This window comes from Schistocerca nitens, unplaced genomic scaffold (assembly GCF_023898315.1).
Source record: "Schistocerca nitens isolate TAMUIC-IGC-003100 unplaced genomic scaffold, iqSchNite1.1 HiC_scaffold_519, whole genome shotgun sequence".
Lineage (NCBI taxonomy): Eukaryota > Metazoa > Arthropoda > Insecta > Orthoptera > Acrididae > Schistocerca > Schistocerca nitens.
Genome location: NW_026046052.1, coordinates 319,522 through 340,378, shown reverse-complemented (window position 1 = coordinate 340,378; position 20,857 = coordinate 319,522). Strand labels below are relative to the sequence as shown.

Here is a 20,857-nt window from a genome sequence, read left to right as displayed (position 1 = left end):
TAGCCAAAACAGATAGATACACCGTCCTCCCTGCAACGGCCTTATGATCACTGCGTCCCTGTTCTGCACATACAGAGTCGAAACACGTTCGGGTCTGTTTGTCATCCGTAGGTCCACGATGTTATCTCCACGAGTCGGTTCTCTGTTCATTTTGCTCGAGGTGATTTTCGGACAGTGCACTCAGTATAATGTCACTCGATGCTCTCTGTCCCCCTACCACCCGTCCTGAACATCATCTGAGTGTCCCAGTCTATATCGGGTAAATTGAAATCTCCACCTAAGACCCTAACATGCTGAGGAAAATGTATGTGAAATGTGTTTCCAAAATCCGTCTCTCCGTTGTTCTGCCACTAATGCTGCTGCGTCGGGAGGTCGGTCAAAGGAGCCAATTATTATTAAACCTAGCTCGGTTGTTGGGTGTAACCTCCACCCACAATATTTCACAGGAACCATCCACCTCTACTTCACTACAGGATCAAAACTACTACTCAAACAGCGACGAACACACCACCACCGGTTGCATGCAATCGAGCCTTTCTAAAACACCGTCTGTACCTTTGTGACAATTTCGGCAGAATTTATCCCTGGCGTCAGCCAGCTTTCTGTACCTTATCACGATTGCAGAGCTTCGGTGCTTTCTCTGTCAGCGCTTGCGGTTCCGGTACTGTACCAACGCAGCTTCGACAGTTGACAATTAACAAACGATACCGATTGCTGCTTGGTCCCCGCACCCGTTGAGGCTGCTGTTGCCCCCTTTCTGTACTTGCCCAAGGCCATCTAACCTAACAAAACCGCCCAGCCCACGCCACACAACCCCTGCTACCCGTGTAGCCGCTTGTTGCGTGTAGTGCTCTCCACCTAAGACTATAACATGCCTTCGACATTCGCAGTGTACAACACCTTAGGTTAGGGTTGGCGTCGCTTGGGTTAGGTTAGGTTACGTTAGGTGGACGTGGGTTAGGTTAAGGGTTAAAGTTAGGTTAGGCGTCAAAGTTAGGTTAAGCGTTCGGACGTGAGGCGTCAGGTGGCCGCACCTACCTTACGGCCGGACATCTTAGGTTAGGCTAAGGGCGCCGAGGTCACGTTACGTTCACCTTCGGGCGCCACACGTAGCTGTCACAGGTAGGTAGTAGTTCGGTCGGTCGGTCGTCGGCAAGCCGCAAAAAACTACAGACGACGTCGACAACAAGACCGAGCAGGAGGCAGATATATACCGAGCGCCAAAGAGACCGACCACACACACACACACACACACACACACAAAACAACAAACACCACCCACCGGCCAAAGGGGCACCAAAAAAACCCACAAAGCCGAGCACCACACGTCGCGACCAGAGGCAACCCGCAACCGCAACGGCGCTTTCCGCACCGGGCCGGATGCACGTACGACAACACCGCTACCCGTACACAAGGCCTCCCATTGCACACAGCCGCTCTGTGTTCAACATCATCAATGGCGCGCCCGCGGCTCGTCGCGGTCGCAGCCATGACGCCGCCGCCACTTTTGCACCAACACATTCACGCACCGCAAAACAGCTCGCCGACCCACCGACACAGCACAGCCGACAAACAAAAACAACCGCGGCGGCGGCAACAAAACAAAACAAACACCTCGCACCAAGCGTCCGACAGAAAACAAACGGACAGGCACACAGGCCTCTGCTAACGACCACGACACAGCGGCACGCTGCCCCTTTCCCGCCACTCTCGATTCACAGCGCACGCGACCCCGTCGTCGACGACGACACGCGACGGGCTCGCTTCCCGCAACCTACACCTTTCCGCCACTACGCACGGCTCCACCCGACGCCCGTCGCAACGGCACTACTGCACGCACTATCACCCCCGCCGCCGCCGCCGCCGCCGCCGCCTCCTCCTCTCTCCCCCTTCCCGTACACAACAACACAGCCAAAAACACACTCACGACCCAAACATAACAACATGGCACGTGCATCGGCGCACACCCCCAACCAGTCACCGTCGACACAACCACACGCAAGGCACGGAAAAACCGGCGTCCTTCCACGTTGCCATCAAAGCAGCACAAACAACCACACAGGAGGAACCACCAACAACTGCCGGCCGGCCGGCAACCACCAAACGCACATTCCCGCTCGCCACCACACACCTCTCGGCAGCCGTTTCGCAAAGACATGACATGACATGACGCGACATCATCGCATCACGGGCGACGCACGCACACCGACCCACTTTCCCGCCCGTCTCTCTCTCTCTTTTTCTTCCGACGCCTTCGGCCGAGCACACACGTACGTGGCACAACGCCCAACACAGTCACACACAGTCGACAGGCGCACGCCCAGGCACGCAACGACGCAGCGCAGCAAAGGCGCCCGCGACACATACCTCCTCTCCCGTCTCGCCGCCGACCGCCAGCCAGCCACTCGCAATGTGCACTGGCCAACCGGACACACGTCCACCGCGCCGCCTCCGACCACCCGCCAGGGGGCGCTCACGTCCGCGACAACAGCGCGGCCCGCCGCCGGGCGGGCCCAGCCCGGCCCAGGCGGCGCGCGCTGCTCTGCACTCGGCGCGCCGCGCCACACATCCTGCTGCAGACCGGGCTCGTCTCTCTGTACGCGTCTGCGTCTGCCCGCATCTCATCTTCCTGCGCATCAACACAAACGAGGCCACGTGAGCAAACCCCCGTCACAACGCCACATCACGCACTGCCTTGTCGACCGCCTAAATAAATGCACTCACCCACCAGCCATCCGCTTCGTCCTCTTCTTGCTTACTCGTTGTTCGTCGTTGTTGCTGCTGCACCAGCACCAGCACCAGCACCGGCGGCGGCGGCGGCGGCGGCGGCGGCGGCGGCGGCGGCGGCGGCGGCGGCGGCGGCGGCGGCAGCGGCAGCGGCAGCGCACACAGCCCCCAGCCGGCCGCATCCGAGGGGGCCCCGCCGCCAGCGTCGCCTCCTTGGGCACAGGTGCGGTGCTGTGGCCGCCCATCCAACCGCATTTGCTGGCCGTCCCAGCCGCCAGGCAGGCGTTCCCACTGCCGCGCACCGCCTCTGCTGCAGAAGACGAACAAACGAAACGTACAAACATACACGCACCCGAAGCGTGGCCACACACGGACGGGACCGACAGGCTCCAAGGCGACCAAACGATGGAAAAACAAACACAAAAACAAAAGACACGCGAGCGAGCGAGCAAGCACGCAGTCGCCTCGCCTCTGTCCTCCCGCCCCCGCCCTTCTCCCCACCACATGCCCACAAACACCACCGCCTGCCCGCATCTCCACATTCGCCCCCTCCATTTGTTCCCTTGCGTTCGTTCCTTCCTTCCTTCCATGTGTCTGCGTGCGCGGCGCCTCTCCAACATCCGCCGTCCGTCCGTCCCGTTTTCGCCGTACCACACGCCACCGTCGGCGCCGCCTCGCCTCCTCCCAGTCCACCACCGCCGCCGCCCCTGTCCGCCCCGCACACCACCATACACCGCTGCTTGTCCCGGCCGTTGCCACCAAAGGCGCCAGCCGCAAACCGCGCCAAACGCCGCAGCGCGCGTGCGTCCTTCCTTCTTGCTTGCTTCTCCGTGCCGACGCTGCCTCTATTCCCGCACCCATTCGGCCGACAAGCACTGGCGTCGACGACACAGCCGTTGGGCTCCGGCACTGCGCGTACCGGAGTTACACGCGCACCCCCCCTCGCGAACGCACGACTCATTCTCTTTGTTGTTTCTCCTCTTTCTTACGTCTTCGTTTCTTGTTTGTTTGTTTGTTTGTTTTTTTTTTTTTCCTCCCACCGCCGCATGTGACACAATGGCCTCCCTCCCCCTTTCGTTCGTTGTCGCCGCTTTGTTTCTCTTTCTCATTGGTGCACGTCCGACGCGCTCCATTTCCACCACACCACGGCCATCGGCCTCCTCAACGGGCAGGCGCAGTGTGCCATTCTCCGGCGCACAAGCACACCGCGCGGCTCGCTCTCCTCGCCCCCACGCCACGCCACGCCACGCAGCACAAATGATGCTGTCTCGCAACACGACACACGGTGCGCACACCCCCGACCACGCGGCTCTTAAAAGGCATGGCACCGGCGACATGCGCCGCCCCGGCCCGCATCCGTCGTCTCACGTTCACTGCCGGCCGCGTCTGAGGCTACAACCGCACCACAACAACGGTCCCCTCCCGGCAACACATTTGTTGCACAAACACAACCGCCGAGCGCAGCGCGAGCCACCCACACGCGCCCTCCCCGTCTTTAAAAGCCTCCGCGTCTCCTTTCTCCTTTCGCGCCCCTCCCATCTCCCGAATATGCCAGCAGCGGTGCCACTACCGCGAAACGGACACGCCTTCCGGGCCACATGCAAGGGCACGCCCACCACCAACTACTGCCATATTCGCGGACGCAGTTAGGCAACACGCAACGCACTCTCCACCTACTTTCTCTCTCTCGTCCATTCTCTTTAAAACACACGAACCAACCAACCACGGCTAACACACTTTTTCGCGACACCTTTGACTGCGTTATCTTGACCGTGACGGCAGCTATCGACCTTCCAATTCCCCACTAAACACACACACACCCCTACATACACACCCTTCGCTACACCGGACAACAACAGCGTACACAACAGGAGGGCACACGAAACGGCAGGCAAGGGCAACGCATTCTCATAGATTCCTCCTCCGAGCCATGTCGGCGAACGTTTCATCCGGGAAGGCAATGCAATTCAGCCGTCACCACGGCCGACACCTGCAGCCGCGCCGTAAACGCCTTTCAGTGCGGCTGCAATGCACGGGAACGTTCCGTTGCTATAGACAGCGCCTCTCCGTTTTTCCCTGCTTCGTTTTCCGGTGATTGCTTCTCCATTTTGTTTGTTTTATTACTTTCCGTTCCCCTCCTCCACCATTGTTTCCGTCCCCAACAGTTTTGCTCATTCCACACGTTCTGCCCAGACACGACACTCGACCGATCAAAGGTCAGCCTTTCGTCACCGTTCGCGGCGCCGACGGTGCCACAGTGCGACTGGTGTGAACACCGACACGTTGCCATGACGCCGGTGTACCGCGCCGATATTGACAGTTACTCAGAGCCGCCGGATCGGATCACATCACCGACACACCTGCCATTTCACACCGGGGGACACAGACCAACGAAACGCGTGTACGCCCATAACAACAAACAACGACCGTCGTCGTCTAGCCTCACGCTTACTGTACTCAACCGAACACACGTGCACCGTGAATGACGTGCGTGCGCACAACAGTCCAATCAATCATCAGTCAAACTGCAGAAACGGCTATCATCAAATCAAGGGCCAAATAGGTACACCACCGTGCGTGTCGCCTACCCCACCCGCCCGTACATTTCTTGGCGACTTCGTAATGGATGATAGTACGACACGTCCATTTAAAACGTCACCAACACACACACACCAACGCGCCGTACAGCAAAGGGAATAGTCGACGGCAACACAACATTTCACCCTCGCCATCATGTATGATGTGACAACAGACGGCCGTAACGGTGACATCCAACAATCAATCAATCGCGAGGACTTTCAATTGCAGTCACGTGACTAACCGGGCAGACGGAGACAAAGACATGAATCAGCGCCACAGACAGCACCAACACCTCCTATCGATCTATCTGTGTGTCGACAAACAACCACGCCAAGACTCGTGCACGCATTCCACGTCACACCGGCGGCAACCAAACCCTCGCGGCCGTACCCCAGTAACCACAACCACAACCACATTCGAGACCACACCACCACGGCACAGCAGCACCACCAGCTGCCTCGCAACCAACCAAACCGGGTAGCTATGCCGCCCCTCTCACTCACTCACTCACTCACTCACTCACTCACACACACACAAACAATTCCGCTCTTCCCGCAAAGGCAATTTGGTGGCCCTGAAAAGGGCCGTTTTGCCGCTCTCGCAACGGAGGGAGCTTCCTTCCTTCCTTCCTTCCTTCCTTCCTTCCTTCCTTCCTTCCAAGAGCCGAAGTAACAACCTCCTCCTTACTTGGAGCTCGTGTACTTGGTCACCGCCTTCGTGCCCTCGCTCACGGCGTGCTTGGCCAGCTCGCCAGGCAGCAAGAGCCGCACAGCCGTCTGGATCTCGCGGGACGTGATGGTCGAGCGCTTGTTGTAGTGCGCCAGGCGAGACGCCTCGGCCGCAATGCGCTCGAAAATGTCGTTCACGAAGCTGTTCATGATGCTCATCGCCTTCGACGAGATGCCCGTGTCGGGGTGCACCTGCTTCAGCACCTTGTAGATGTAGATGGCATAGCTCTCCTTCCTCTTGCGCTTCTTCTTCTTGTCGCCCTTCGAAATGTTCTTCTGCGCCTTGCCGGCCTTCTTGGCGGCCTTCCCGCTAGTCTTGGGCGGCATCTCGAACGTACAACAACAGGCAGCAAGCGCTCCGCTCTAGTCAGCGTCTCCCCACACAGTGGCACCCGCCGCTACCGCAACACCGCACCTTTACCAGCTCGCCCTGTTGCGGCCGCCGACCAATGGGGCGCGCGCGCAACCGGCCGCCGCACCCGAGCCCATAAAGGGACCCCCACCCCGCCGCCGCCGGCACCCTCAGTAAACTTTACGAGCGCCTCCTACTAACCCCCATACAGGACTATATCACAAGAGAGCAGATACTGCCGAAATTCCAATTCGGATTTAGGCAAAGACACTCCGCCCCCCAGCAAATCATGAGGGTGGTTGAAGCAGCCACGGACAGCTTCAACCGAAAGGGCTACTGCGGGCTTGTCTTGTTAGACGTAGCAAAAGCCTTTGACTCAGTCTGGCACACCGGAATACTACACAAGATGTACACCCTAGGCTTCCCCGGAAAGATCGTCAAAATCGTTAAAAACTATCTCTCCGGTAGGACTTTCTCAGTCAAGATCGATGGATCCCTATCGACCAGGAGAAGAATCAGTGCAGGCGTGCCCCAGGGCTCGGTCCTGGGACCCGTCCTCTACAGTGTCTACACTGCTGACATCCCTACGACGCAGCATGTACACACTGCACAATACGCAGACGACACTGCATTCTTCTCCTGCTCGACAAACAGGAACCTGGCTACAAGGCGTCTGCAAACCGCCCTAAACAGGACGGAAAACTGGGCCAAGCAGTGGCGCATCTCAATAAATTCTGAGAAGACACAAGCCATGCTGCTCACCAGACGATATGGGAAACGCCGACCCCCAAGAAGACCATACCAACTGCTGCGATTGCAGGGGCAGAACTTGCCATGGAGAAATTCTGCGAAGTACCTCGGCGTCACACTTGACAGACGCCTGACATGGAAGTGTCACATAGAGGAACTTCGCAGAAAGGCTCACGCCAGGATGCAGATTCTGTACCCTGTCTTGAACAGCACCAGTTCCCTCGACCCCGCAACAGGAGTAGCGATCTATCGAAGTCTAATTCGACCGATACTGGAATATGCGTGCCCTGTATGGGGTTATGCAGCCAGATCGACGATAGATCGCTTACAGAAGGTCCAAAATAGAGCGTTAAGACGGGCCTTACACGTCCCCATGCGCTTCCCCGCGGCAGATCTGCATGAAGCCGCAGACATAGAGCCACTCTCAACACGATTCCGTGCCCTGGCAGAAGCGTTCTACGCCACGGCGCGGAAATCAGAAAACGACTTAATAAACACCCTTGGGCAATATGAACACCACAGGGGCAGATATGCAAGACCCAAGTCGCTACTCCTGCAGTAGCACAACAGGAACAACCAAAAACTCTCAAAAAAAACAGCAATCAACAAAAGCACAGAAACAAAAAGAACACACAAGAAAAGAGGAGGAAATGTCCGAAGGAGACAATAACCTCCACCACCACCCCCTCTAACGGTAGAGGACTAAAAGAGAGATGTGAGCCGCCGCCGGCACACGCACGCACTCCGCTGCTCGACTCGCTGCGGCTCGCACCGTTACGGTTACGTGTTTAGCGCTTACGCCACTAGCCAAACGCCATGTCCGGACGCGGAAAGGGAGGCAAAGTCAAGGGCAAGTCAAAGTCCCGCTCAAGCAGGGCTGGGCTCCAGTTCCCGGTCGGCAGAATCCACCGCCTCCTGCGCAAGGGAAACTACGCCGAGCGCGTCGGCGCCGGGGCGCCCGTCTACCTCGCCGCCGTCATGGAGTACCTCGCGGCTGAGGTGCTCGAGCTGGCCGGAAACGCGGCCCGCGACAACAAGAAGACGCGCATCATCCCGCGCCACCTGCAGCTCGCCATCCGCAACGACGAGGAGCTCAACAAGCTCTTGTCGGGCGTCACCATCGCACAGGGTGGTGTCCTGCCCAACATCCAGGCCGTCCTGCTGCCAAAGAAGACCGAGAAGAAGGCCTAAACAGGGACCGCGGCGCTGCGCTTGCGTGCTCCCTGCACGCAAACGCAAACGCGCCTTTGCCTTGCCGGCTCGCCTCACAACAATCGGCCCTTTTCAGGGCCACCACACAAACCTACGTCCAAAGCAAAGTTTCCGTCGTCCTCGCCGCACTTTACAACAACGTCCACAGCGCCGGCGCACGTCCGCCATCTTGTCCACAGCCCGTGTGGCCGAACACACACACATTTTTTCTGCACCCCTCCACGCACGCACAGTCGCGTTCCAAACAACGACAACGACATCAATACACCAATAATGTGATGTGATCATTGTTAATATGTTCATAATTAAAAGAGCGCGTAACGGCCCGACGACGGACGACACGCGGGCCGCCGCGCGCGCTCTCCAAACACACAGGCACAGGACAAACCAAACCAAACCAAACAGCTGATCCGATCGATGATCCGGCCCGCGCCACAAACAAACCACGCACACACCGGACTCAGCCGCGCCCTCCCGCATCCATCATCACACACGTCACGTCGAAACTCCAAACGGAACGCACGCACGCAAAGCAACAGAGGCGCACAACAACAACAACAACAACAACAAACACACACACACAGAGGCAGGCAGGCAACACAGACCCTTTCGCACTTTTCAATTTCCGAACAGTGTGGTGGCCCTGAAAAGGGCCGTTTTTCGTCTCTCCCACCAAGCACGGGCAACGGCACGGCCGCGGGAAGGCCACAGCACAGCACACCGGCTGCCTGCCTAACCGCCGAAACCGTACAGGGTGCGCCCCTGCCTCTTCAGGGCGTACACCACGTCCATGGCCGTCACAGTCTTGCGCTTGGCGTGCTCAGTGTACGTCACCGCGTCGCGGATCACGTTCTCCAGGAACACCTTCAGCACTCCGCGGGTCTCCTCGTAGATCAGACCAGAGATGCGCTTCACGCCGCCCCTGCGAGCCAGGCGGCGGATGGCGGGCTTCGTGATGCCCTGGATGTTGTCGCGCAACACCTTGCGGTGCCGCTTGGCGCCACCCTTGCCCAGCCCCTTTCCTCCCTTGCCGCGGCCTGTCATTCTTCCTCCTCCTCAAGCAACAAAAAAAGCACAAGCGGCAGCTCCTCACCCGGCGCTAGCGAGTCGGCTACGGTGCGCCGTGAGCGCGCGCCGCCCCCCTATATAGACTCTGGCCCGCCCTCCCCCCACCACGCGCACCGAGGGCATATAAGCGCAGCACGGGCCCGCGCGGGCCCGTTGTCAAGGCAGCACCGGACGCTTCGCTACCGCACGCACCGCTAACCGCTATGGCCCGCACAAAGCAAACGGCCCGCAAGTCCACCGGCGGAAAGGCGCCGCGCAAACAGCTCGCCACCAAGGCGGCGAGGAAGAGCGCGCCCGCCACCGGCGGCGTCAAGAAGCCCCACCGCTACAGGCCGGGCACCGTCGCCCTGCGAGAAATCAGGCGCTACCAGAAGAGCACAGAGCTGCTCATCCGCAAGCTGCCGTTCCAGCGCCTAGTGCGCGAGATCGCCCAGGACTTCAAGACCGACCTGCGCTTCCAGAGCTCCGCAGTCATGGCCCTGCAGGAGGCCAGCGAGGCCTACCTCGTCGGCCTCTTCGAAGACACCAACCTGTGCGCAATCCACGCCAAGCGCGTCACCATCATGCCCAAGGACATCCAGCTCGCGCGCCGCATCCGCGGCGAGCGCGCCTAAACCGCTTAGCCGCGGCACGGCACCGCACGCGCGCAACACAAAAAAAACGGCCCTTTTCAGGGCCACTAACATCTCTCCGTCGCGAGCAAAACTTTTGTCGGTCTTGCCGCCCAGCCTCTCTCTCTAGCCCCGTTAAAACAACCACCACAATTCCCCACCCTCCCTCCCGTACACAGCCGCTCTCGCCAACAATCACAATCGACGTCATCCCACCCCACCCCTTCAAATACACACAAACAAACAGCCGGACGACGTCACCACGGGTGGCTGGCCGCCGCCGTCTCCGAGGCGCCACCGCGCCTTCCCAATTCCCGCCGGCCACTTCCACGTCTCAACGTCCCCGTCCCCCTTTCACACAGAGAGGACACACACATAACAAACAAGACGCGCCATCCGCAAAGCAAGCAAACAAACAGAGTCTCCAGAAACATGAGAAACCAACCGTCGGCCGCCGCACAAAATACAAAACACAAAACAAAACGGCCACAACCGCTCCGCTACCGCGCGCCGCCGCCTACCGCCACCGGCCCCACAATCCAACCACCACGGCACGCACACAGTACCCACAAGGGTCATACAGAAACGCCACACAAACACCAACCAACCCCACACACACACACACACACACACACACACACCCCGGCGCATGCACGCACGGCCACCCAAACAAGACAACACAACGCGCCAAGCACGACAATCAACGCCTTCCCGACGTCCTCTGATGGCCCTGAGAAGGGCCGTTTTGGGCCGCGCGCAGCCGTGCCATCGCGCGCCACTAGACGACGCGGGGGAGGGGGGTGGGGGACGACGGGGTCAAGCGCCAGCCCTTCCCTTCCTTCCCCTTTCCTTTCTTTACTTTAACTTCACTTCTTCTTCTTGGGCGAAGCCTTCGCCTTAGACGGCGTCGTCGCCTTCTTCGGGCGCGGCGCCTTCGGCTTCTTCGTCGGAACCTTCGCGGCCTTCTTCGCCTTCGACGGCGACTTGGCCTTGGCCGGCTTGGCCGCAGCCGCCTTCTTCGCACCCGCGGGAGCCGCCGACGCCGCAGACGCCTTCTTGGCGGCGCCCGCCTTCCGACCGGTCGCCGCCTTCACGCCACCAGCCTTCTTTGCGCCGGCCGCACGGGCGCCCTTCTTCTCCTTGCTGGCCGGAGCGGCGCGCTTCTTCTTCGCACCGCCGGCACGGGCCTTGCCGCCCTCGGCCGCCCCGCCGCCGGCGCCGGCAAGCTTGAAAGAGCCGGACGCGCCCTTCCCCTTCGTCTGCACCAGCTCGCCAGCCACGACGGCCGACTTGAGGTACTTCTTGATAAAGGGCGCCAGCTTCTCCGCGTCCAGCTTGTAGTGCGCGGCAATGTACTTCTTGATCGCCTGCAGCGACGAGCCGCCGCGCTCCTTCAGACTCTTGATGGCGGCCGTCACCATCTCAGAGGTGCGCGGGTGCGCAGGCTTGGCGCGCGGCTTCTTCGCAGACGCCGCAGACTTGGCCTTCTTCGTCGTGCCGGTGGCGGCGGGTGCCGCAGCAGTCTCGTTCGTAGCCGCCTGATCTGCCATTATTTCGACGACGCGCGTACACACACGAGAGCGAGAGCGAGAGCGGCAGGCGGCAAGCACGGCGGCAGAGAATAGCCGCCGCGCCGCCAGGCCCAGCCAGTGTCGCGGGCGGGCGCGGACGGCCGAGAGAGCGGCCGCCACTCTGCGCGCCGCCGCGCCGCGCCTCCCGCGCTTGCTACCGCCCAACGTCCGACAGCCTGTGCGGACCAGCCCCAAACCTGCGCCGCAACCACCCGCGCCGTTCAAACCACCGAGGATGGGGCTACACACGGCCACACCACAGTCGCCAACCAGTCGCCACGGCAGCGCCGCAAACCACGGCCAAACTGCAGCTACCGCGCGCTACAGCCTGGCTCGGCCCGCCGAGAATCGCCGCCCCCGCCCACATGCCGCCCCCACAGCCCCAGCCGACGACCCGCCACAATGGCCAAACCTTCGGCAAAAGTGCCACACCGTCGCCGCGCCAGCCCGGCCAGCGCGGCCGCCGCCACAGCCACACAAGCGGAGGCGTGCGGCGATGCCGGCCGTGCAAACGCACCTCCGCCGCCCCATCGCCCTCCCACCGTTTCCCGATCGGCCCGCAGCCGTCGGGCCACCTCGCCCGCCAACATTCGCGCCCCTTTCTCACAAAATTGCCCGCCGCAAACAAAACGGGCGCCGCCTGCGCAACATCGGCACCGGCCAACCGAGCGCCGCCGCCCCTCGCCGCTTACGCGAGGGGGGCTGACCGCCGTCCGCAACTACAGACACACCGAATCTGCCTCCAAGCACACACGACAGCCGACCTCCTACATTTATACGCCGCAAGCCACCCAACGGTGTGTGGCGGAGGGCACTTTTTACGTTACGTGCCACTGTCGTCATTGCCTCCCTTTGCCGTTCCAGTCGCGTATGGTTCGCGGGAACAACGACTGTCTGAAAGCCTCCGTGCGCGCTCGAATCTCTCTACTTTTACTACATTCGGGATCTCCTCGGGAGGTATATACGTACGGGGAAGCAATATATTCGATACCTCATCCGGAAACGCACCCTCTCGAAAACCTGGCGAGCAAGCTACACCGCGATGCAGAGAGCGCCTCCCTTGCAGAGTCTGCCACTTAACTATCACGGTTACCACATAACCCTGTGACGAAACGTTGGACCTTTCTCTATCTCCTCCGTCAACCCGACCTGCTACGCATCCCACACTGGTGGGCAACACTCACGTATGGGTCGGTCGAACGCGTGTTTTTGTAAGCCACCTCCTTTGTTGATGGACTACATTTTTGCTAAGCATTCTCCCAGTGCATCTCAACCTGGTACCCGCCTTACCAACAATTACTTTTATCTGATCATCATTCCACTTCCAAATCATTCCGCACGCATACTCCCAGATACATATTTTACAGACGTCACAGCTACCAGTGTTTGTCCCGCTATCATATAATCAATCATACAATAAACGATCCTTCTTTCTGTATATTCGCAATACATCACATTTGTCTATGTTAAGGGGACAGTTGCCACTCCCTGCACCGGGTGCCTATCCGCTGCCGATCGTCCTGCAACCTCTCTGTATACTACATACAGCACATCATCCGCGAAACGACGCATGGAACGTCCGGCACTATCTACTAGCTCATTTATATGATATGAATTGTGAAAAGCAATGGTCCCATAACACTCCCCCGTGGCACGCCAGGGGTTACTTTAACGTCTGTAGACGTCTGTCTCTCCATTGATAACAACATGCTGTGTTCCGTCTGCTAACATCTCGTCAATCCAGCCACACAGTTGGTCTGATATTCTGTAGACTCTTACGTCGTTTATCAGGCGACGGTGCGGAGCTGTATCGAACGCCTTCCGGACGTCAACGACAATGGCATCCACCTGGGAGCCTGTATCTCATATTTTCTGGGTCTCATGCGCAAATAAAGCGAGCTGGGGGTCTCACACACGATCGCTGTTTCCGGAATCCAACATGGATTCCTACATAGTAGACTCTGGAGTTTCCACAAACGACATGATACTCGAGCAAACAACATGTTCTACAACACATCGACGTCAGAGATATGGGTCTATGGTTTTTGCGCATCTGCTCGACGACTGGGACTACCTGTGCTCTTTTCCAATCATTTGGAACCCTCCCTTCCTCTCCAGAGACTTGCGGTACACGGCTGTTAGAAGGGGGGCAGGTTGTTTCGCGTACCCTGTGTAGGAATCGCGAATTGGTAATCCCGTCGGGTCCGGCGGACTTTCCCATTCCTCCTTGGACACTTATTTCGATGTCAGCCGGTTTCTCGTTCGTGCGAGCATTTAGAGACGGAACTGCAGTGCGGTCCGTCCTCTGTGAAACAGCTTTGGAAACAGGTGTTTAGGTATTTCACAGCTTTACGCGTGTCATCCTCTGTTTCAATGCCATCACCATGCCGGAGTGTCTGGATATGCTGTTTCGAGCCACTTACTGATTCAACGCAAGACCGGAACGTCCTAGCATTTTCTGTCAACGTCGGTACATAGGGTTTGTTCTACTTTCGAATTCACTGAACGCTTCACGCATAGCCCTCCTTACGCTCACACTTTGGACATCGTTTAGCTTCTGTTTGTCTCGGAGGTTTTGGCTGCGTTTAAACTTTGGGTGAAGCTCTCTTTGCTTTCGCAACAGTTTCCTAACGTTGTTGTTGTAGTATACCACGGTGGGTTTTTTTTCCCATCCCTCACAGTTCGACACTCGGCACGTACCTGTCTAAAAACGCATTTTTACCATTGCCTTGCACTTTCTCCATGAACACTCAACATTGTCAGTGTCGGAACAGGCATTTGCCTTTTCATCTGTCGGGTCGTCTGCAAATCTGCCTTCTATTACTCTTGCTAGCCAAAACAGATAGATACACCGTCCTCCCTGCAACGGCCTTATGATCACTGCGTCCCTGTTCTGCACATACAGAGTCGAAACACGTTCGGGTCTGTTTGTCATCCGTAGGTCCACGATGTTATCTCCACGAGTCGGTTCTCTGTTCATTTTGCTCGAGGTGATTTTCGGACAGTGCACTCAGTATAATGTCACTCGATGCTCTCTGTCCCCCTACCACCCGTCCTGAACATCATCTGAGTGTCCCAGTCTATATCGGGTAAATTGAAATCTCCACCTAAGACCCTAACATGCTGAGGAAAATGTATGTGAAATGTGTTTCCAAAATCCGTCTCTCCGTTGTTCTGCCACTAATGCTGCTGCGTCGGGAGGTCGGTCAAAGGAGCCAATTATTATTAAACCTAGCTCGGTTGTTGGGTGTAACCTCCACCCACAATATTTCACAGGAACCATCCACCTCTACTTCACTACAGGATCAAAACTACTACTCAAACAGCGACGAACACACCACCACCGGTTGCATGCAATCGAGCCTTTCTAAAACACCGTCTGTACCTTTGTGACAATTTCGGCAGAATTTATCCCTGGCGTCAGCCAGCTTTCTGTACCTTATCACGATTGCAGAGCTTCGGTGCTTTCTCTGTCAGCGCTTGCGGTTCCGGTACTGTACCAACGCAGCTTCGACAGTTGACAATTAACAAACGATACCGATTGCTGCTTGGTCCCCGCACCCGTTGAGGCTGCTGTTGCCCCCTTTCTGTACTTGCCCAAGGCCATCTAACCTAACAAAACCGCCCAGCCCACGCCACACAACCCCTGCTACCCGTGTAGCCGCTTGTTGCGTGTAGTGCTCTCCACCTAAGACTATAACATGCCTTCGACATTCGCAGTGTACAACACCTTAGGTTAGGGTTGGCGTCGCTTGGGTTAGGTTAGGTTACGTTAGGTGGACGTGGGTTAGGTTAAGGGTTAAAGTTAGGTTAGGCGTCAAAGTTAGGTTAAGCGTTCGGACGTGAGGCGTCAGGTGGCCGCACCTACCTTACGGCCGGACATCTTAGGTTAGGCTAAGGGCGCCGAGGTCACGTTACGTTCACCTTCGGGCGCCACACGTAGCTGTCACAGGTAGGTAGTAGTTCGGTCGGTCGGTCGTCGGCAAGCCGCAAAAAACTACAGACGACGTCGACAACAAGACCGAGCAGGAGGCAGATATATACCGAGCGCCAAAGAGACCGACCACACACACACACACACACACACACACAAAACAACAAACACCACCCACCGGCCAAAGGGGCACCAAAAAAACCCACAAAGCCGAGCACCACACGTCGCGACCAGAGGCAACCCGCAACCGCAACGGCGCTTTCCGCACCGGGCCGGATGCACGTACGACAACACCGCTACCCGTACACAAGGCCTCCCATTGCACACAGCCGCTCTGTGTTCAACATCATCAATGGCGCGCCCGCGGCTCGTCGCGGTCGCAGCCATGACGCCGCCGCCACTTTTGCACCAACACATTCACGCACCGCAAAACAGCTCGCCGACCCACCGACACAGCACAGCCGACAAACAAAAACAACCGCGGCGGCGGCAACAAAACAAAACAAACACCTCGCACCAAGCGTCCGACAGAAAACAAACGGACAGGCACACAGGCCTCTGCTAACGACCACGACACAGCGGCACGCTGCCCCTTTCCCGCCACTCTCGATTCACAGCGCACGCGACCCCGTCGTCGACGACGACACGCGACGGGCTCGCTTCCCGCAACCTACACCTTTCCGCCACTACGCACGGCTCCACCCGACGCCCGTCGCAACGGCACTACTGCACGCACTATCACCCCCGCCGCCGCCGCCGCCGCCGCCGCCTCCTCCTCTCTCCCCCTTCCCGTACACAACAACACAGCCAAAAACACACTCACGACCCAAACATAACAACATGGCACGTGCATCGGCGCACACCCCCAACCAGTCACCGTCGACACAACCACACGCAAGGCACGGAAAAACCGGCGTCCTTCCACGTTGCCATCAAAGCAGCACAAACAACCACACAGGAGGAACCACCAACAACTGCCGGCCGGCCGGCAACCACCAAACGCACATTCCCGCTCGCCACCACACACCTCTCGGCAGCCGTTTCGCAAAGACATGACATGACATGACGCGACATCATCGCATCACGGGCGACGCACGCACACCGACCCACTTTCCCGCCCGTCTCTCTCTCTCTTTTTCTTCCGACGCCTTCGGCCGAGCACACACGTACGTGGCACAACGCCCAACACAGTCACACACAGTCGACAGGCGCACGCCCAGGCACGCAACGACGCAGCGCAGCAAAGGCGCCCGCGACACATACCTCCTCTCCCGTCTCGCCGCCGACCGCCAGCCAGCCACTCGCAATGTGCACTGGCCAACCGGACACACGTCCACCGCGCCGCCTCCGACCACCCGCCAGGGGGCGCTCACGTCCGCGACAACAGCGCGGCCCGCCGCCGGGCGGGCCCAGCCCGGCCCAGGCGGCGCGCGCTGCTCTGCACTCGGCGCGCCGCGCCACACATCCTGCTGCAGACCGGGCTCGTCTCTCTGTACGCGTCTGCGTCTGCCCGCATCTCATCTTCCTGCGCATCAACACAAACGAGGCCACGTGAGCAAACCCCCGTCACAACGCCACATCACGCACTGCCTTGTCGACCGCCTAAATAAATGCACTCACCCACCAGCCATCCGCTTCGTCCTCTTCTTGCTTACTCGTTGTTCGTCGTTGTTGCTGCTGCACCAGCACCAGCACCAGCACCGGCGGCGGCGGCGGCGGCGGCGGCGGCGGCGGCGGCGGCGGCGGCGGCGGCGGCGGCGGCGGCAGCGGCAGCGGCAGCGCACACAGCCCCCAGCCGGCCGCATCCGAGGGGGCCCCGCCGCCAGCGTCGCCTCCTTGGGCACAGGTGCGGTGGGTGCTGTGGCCGCCCATCCAACCGCATTTGCTGGCCGTCCCAGCCGCCAGGCAGGCGTTCCCACTGCCGCGCACCGCCTCTGCTGCAGAAGACGAACAAACGAAACGTACAAACATACACGCACCCGAAGCGTGGCCACACACGGACGGGACCGACAGGCTCCAAGGCGACCAAACGATGGAAAAACAAACACAAAAACAAAAGACACGCGAGCGAGCGAGCAAGCACGCAGTCGCCTCGCCTCTGTCCTCCCGCCCCCGCCCTTCTCCCCACCACATGCCCACAAACACCACCGCCTGCCCGCATCTCCACATTCGCCCCCTCCATTTGTTCCCTTGCGTTCGTTCCTTCCTTCCTTCCATGTGTCTGCGTGCGCGGCGCCTCTCCAACATCCGCCGTCCGTCCGTCCCGTTTTCGCCGTACCACACGCCACCGTCGGCGCCGCCTCGCCTCCTCCCAGTCCACCACCGCCGCCGCCCCTGTCCGCCCCGCACACCACCATACACCGCTGCTTGTCCCGGCCGTTGCCACCAAAGGCGCCAGCCGCAAACCGCGCCAAACGCCGCAGCGCGCGTGCGTCCTTCCTTCTTGCTTGCTTCTCCGTGCCGACGCTGCCTCTATTCCCGCACCCATTCGGCCGACAAGCACTGGCGTCGACGACACAGCCGTTGGGCTCCGGCACTGCGCGTACCGGAGTTACACGCGCACCCCCCCTCGCGAACGCACGACTCATTCTCTTTGTTGTTTCTCCTCTTTCTTACGTCTTCGTTTCTTGTTTGTTTGTTTGTTTGTTTTTTTTTTTTTCCTCCCACCGCCGCATGTGACACAATGGCCTCCCTCCCCCTTTCGTTCGTTGTCGCCGCTTTGTTTCTCTTTCTCATTGGTGCACGTCCGACGCGCTCCATTTCCACCACACCACGGCCATCGGCCTCCTCAACGGGCAGGCGCAGTGTGCCATTCTCCGGCGCACAAGCACACCGCGCGGCTCGCTCTCCTCGCCCCCACGCCACGCCACGCCACGCAGCACAAATGATGCTGTCTCGCAACACGACACACGGTGCGCACACCCCCGACCACGCGGCTCTTAAAAGGCATGGCACCGGCGACATGCGCCGCCCCGGCCCGCATCCGTCGTCTCACGTTCACTGCCGGCCGCGTCTGAGGCTACAACCGCACCACAACAACGGTCCCCTCCCGGCAACACATTTGTTGCACAAACACAACCGCCGAGCGCAGCGCGAGCCACCCACACGCGCCCTCCCCGTCTTTAAAAGCCTCCGCGTCTCCTTTCTCCTTTCGCGCCCCTCCCATCTCCCGAATATGCCAGCAGCGGTGCCACTACCGCGAAACGGACACGCCTTCCGGGCCACATGCAAGGGCACGCCCACCACCAACTACTGCCATATTCGCGGACGCAGTTAGGCAACACGCAACGCACTCTCCACCTACTTTCTCTCTCTCGTCCATTCTCTTTAAAACACACGAACCAACCAACCACGGCTAACACACTTTTTCGCGACACCTTTGACTGCGTTATCTTGACCGTGACGGCAGCTATCGACCTTCCAATTCCCCACTAAACACACACACACCCCTACATACACACCCTTCGCTACACCGGACAACAACAGCGTACACAACAGGAGGGCACACGAAACGGCAGGCAAGGGCAACGCATTCTCATAGATTCCTCCTCCGAGCCATGTCGGCGAACGTTTCATCCGGGAAGGCAATGCAATTCAGCCGTCACCACGGCCGACACCTGCAGCCGCGCCGTAAACGCCTTTCAGTGCGGCTGCAATGCACGGGAACGTTCCGTTGCTATAGACAGCGCCTCTCCGTTTTTCCCTGCTTCGTTTTCCGGTGATTGCTTCTCCATTTTGTTTGTTTTATTACTTTCCGTTCCCCTCCTCCACCATTGTTTCCGTCCCCAACAGTTTTGCTCATTCCACACGTTCTGCCCAGACACGACACTCGACCGATCAAAGGTCAGCCTTTCGTCACCGTTCGCGGCGCCGACGGTGCCACAGTGCGACTGGTGTGAACACCGACACGTTGCCATGACGCCGGTGTACCGCGCCGATATTGACAGTTACTCAGAGCCGCCGGATCGGATCACATCACCGACACACCTGCCATTTCACACCGGGGGACACAGACCAACGAAACGCGTGTACGCCCATAACAACAAACAACGACCGTCGTCGTCTAGCCTCACGCTTACTGTACTCAACCGAACACACGTGCACCGTGAATGACGTGCGTGCGCACAACAGTCCAATCAATCATCAGTCAAACTGCAGAAACGGCTATCATCAAATCAAGGGCCAAATAGGTACACCACCGTGCGTGTCGCCTACCCCACCCGCCCGTACATTTCTTGGCGACTTCGTAATGGATGATAGTACGACACGTCCATTTAAAACGTCACCAACACACACACACCAACGCGCCGTACAGCAAAGGGAATAGTCGACGGCAACACAACATTTCACCCTCGCCATCATGTATGATGTGACAACAGACGGCCGTAACGGTGACATCCAACAATCAATCAATCGCGAGGACTTTCAATTGCAGTCACGTGACTAACCGGGCAGACGGAGACAAAGACATGAATCAGCGCCACAGACAGCACCAACACCTCCTATCGATCTATCTGTGTGTCGACAAACAACCACGCCAAGACTCGTGCACGCATTCCACGTCACACCGGCGGCAACCAAACCCTCGCGGCCGTACCCCAGTAACCACAACCACAACCACATTCGAGACCACACCACCACGGCACAGCAGCACCACCAGCTGCCTCGCAACCAACCAAACCGGGTAGCTATGCCGCCCCTCTCACTCACTCACTCACTCACTCACTCACACACACACAAACAATTCCGCTCTTCCCGCAAAGGCAATTTGGTGGCCCTGAAAAGGGCCGTTTTGCCGCTCTCGCAACGGAGGGAGCTTCCTTCCTTCCTTCCTTCCTTCCTTCCTTCCTTCCTTCCTTCCAAGAGCCGAAGTAACAACCTCCTCCTTACTTGGAGCTCGTGTACTTGGTCACCGCCTTCGTGCCCTCGCTCACGGCGTGCTTGGCCAGCTCGCCAGGCAGCAAGAGCCGCACAGCCGTCTGGATCTCGCGGGACGTGATGGTCGAGCGCTTGTTGTAGTGCGCCAGGCGAGACGCCTCGGCCGCAATGCGCTCGAAAATGTCGTTCACGAAGCTGTTCATGATGCTCATCGCCTTCGACGAGATGCCCGTGTCGGGGTGCACCTGCTTCAGCACCTTGTAGATGTAGATGGCATAGCTCTCCTTCCTCTTGCGCTTCTTCTTCTTGTCGCCCTTCGAAATGTTCTTCTGCGCCTTGCCGGCCTTCTTGGCGGCCTTCCCGCTAGTCTTGGGCGGCATCTCGAACGTACAACAACAGGCAGCAAGCGCTCCGCTCTAGTCAGCGTCTCCCCACACAGTGGCACC

The 20,857-nt window shown here is 58.9% G+C and overlaps 2 protein-coding genes across 2 annotated transcripts; both read left to right on the top strand.

Annotated features, from left to right (window-relative positions):
- The first annotated feature begins 1,380 nt into the window (after nt 1–1,380).
- On the top strand, nt 1,381–2,160 carry LOC126232500 (uncharacterized). Its single transcript, XM_049942749.1, has one exon. It carries the CDS (start codon nt 1,381–1,383, stop codon nt 2,158–2,160), a length of 780 nt encoding a protein of 259 aa, XP_049798706.1.
- A 13,649-nt stretch (nt 2,161–15,809) lies between these two features.
- On the top strand, nt 15,810–16,589 carry LOC126232499 (uncharacterized). The gene has a single exon (XM_049942748.1). The coding sequence runs from the start codon at nt 15,810–15,812 to the stop codon at nt 16,587–16,589; it is 780 nt and encodes a 259-aa protein (XP_049798705.1).
- The last annotated feature ends 4,268 nt before the right edge of the window (nt 16,590–20,857 follow it).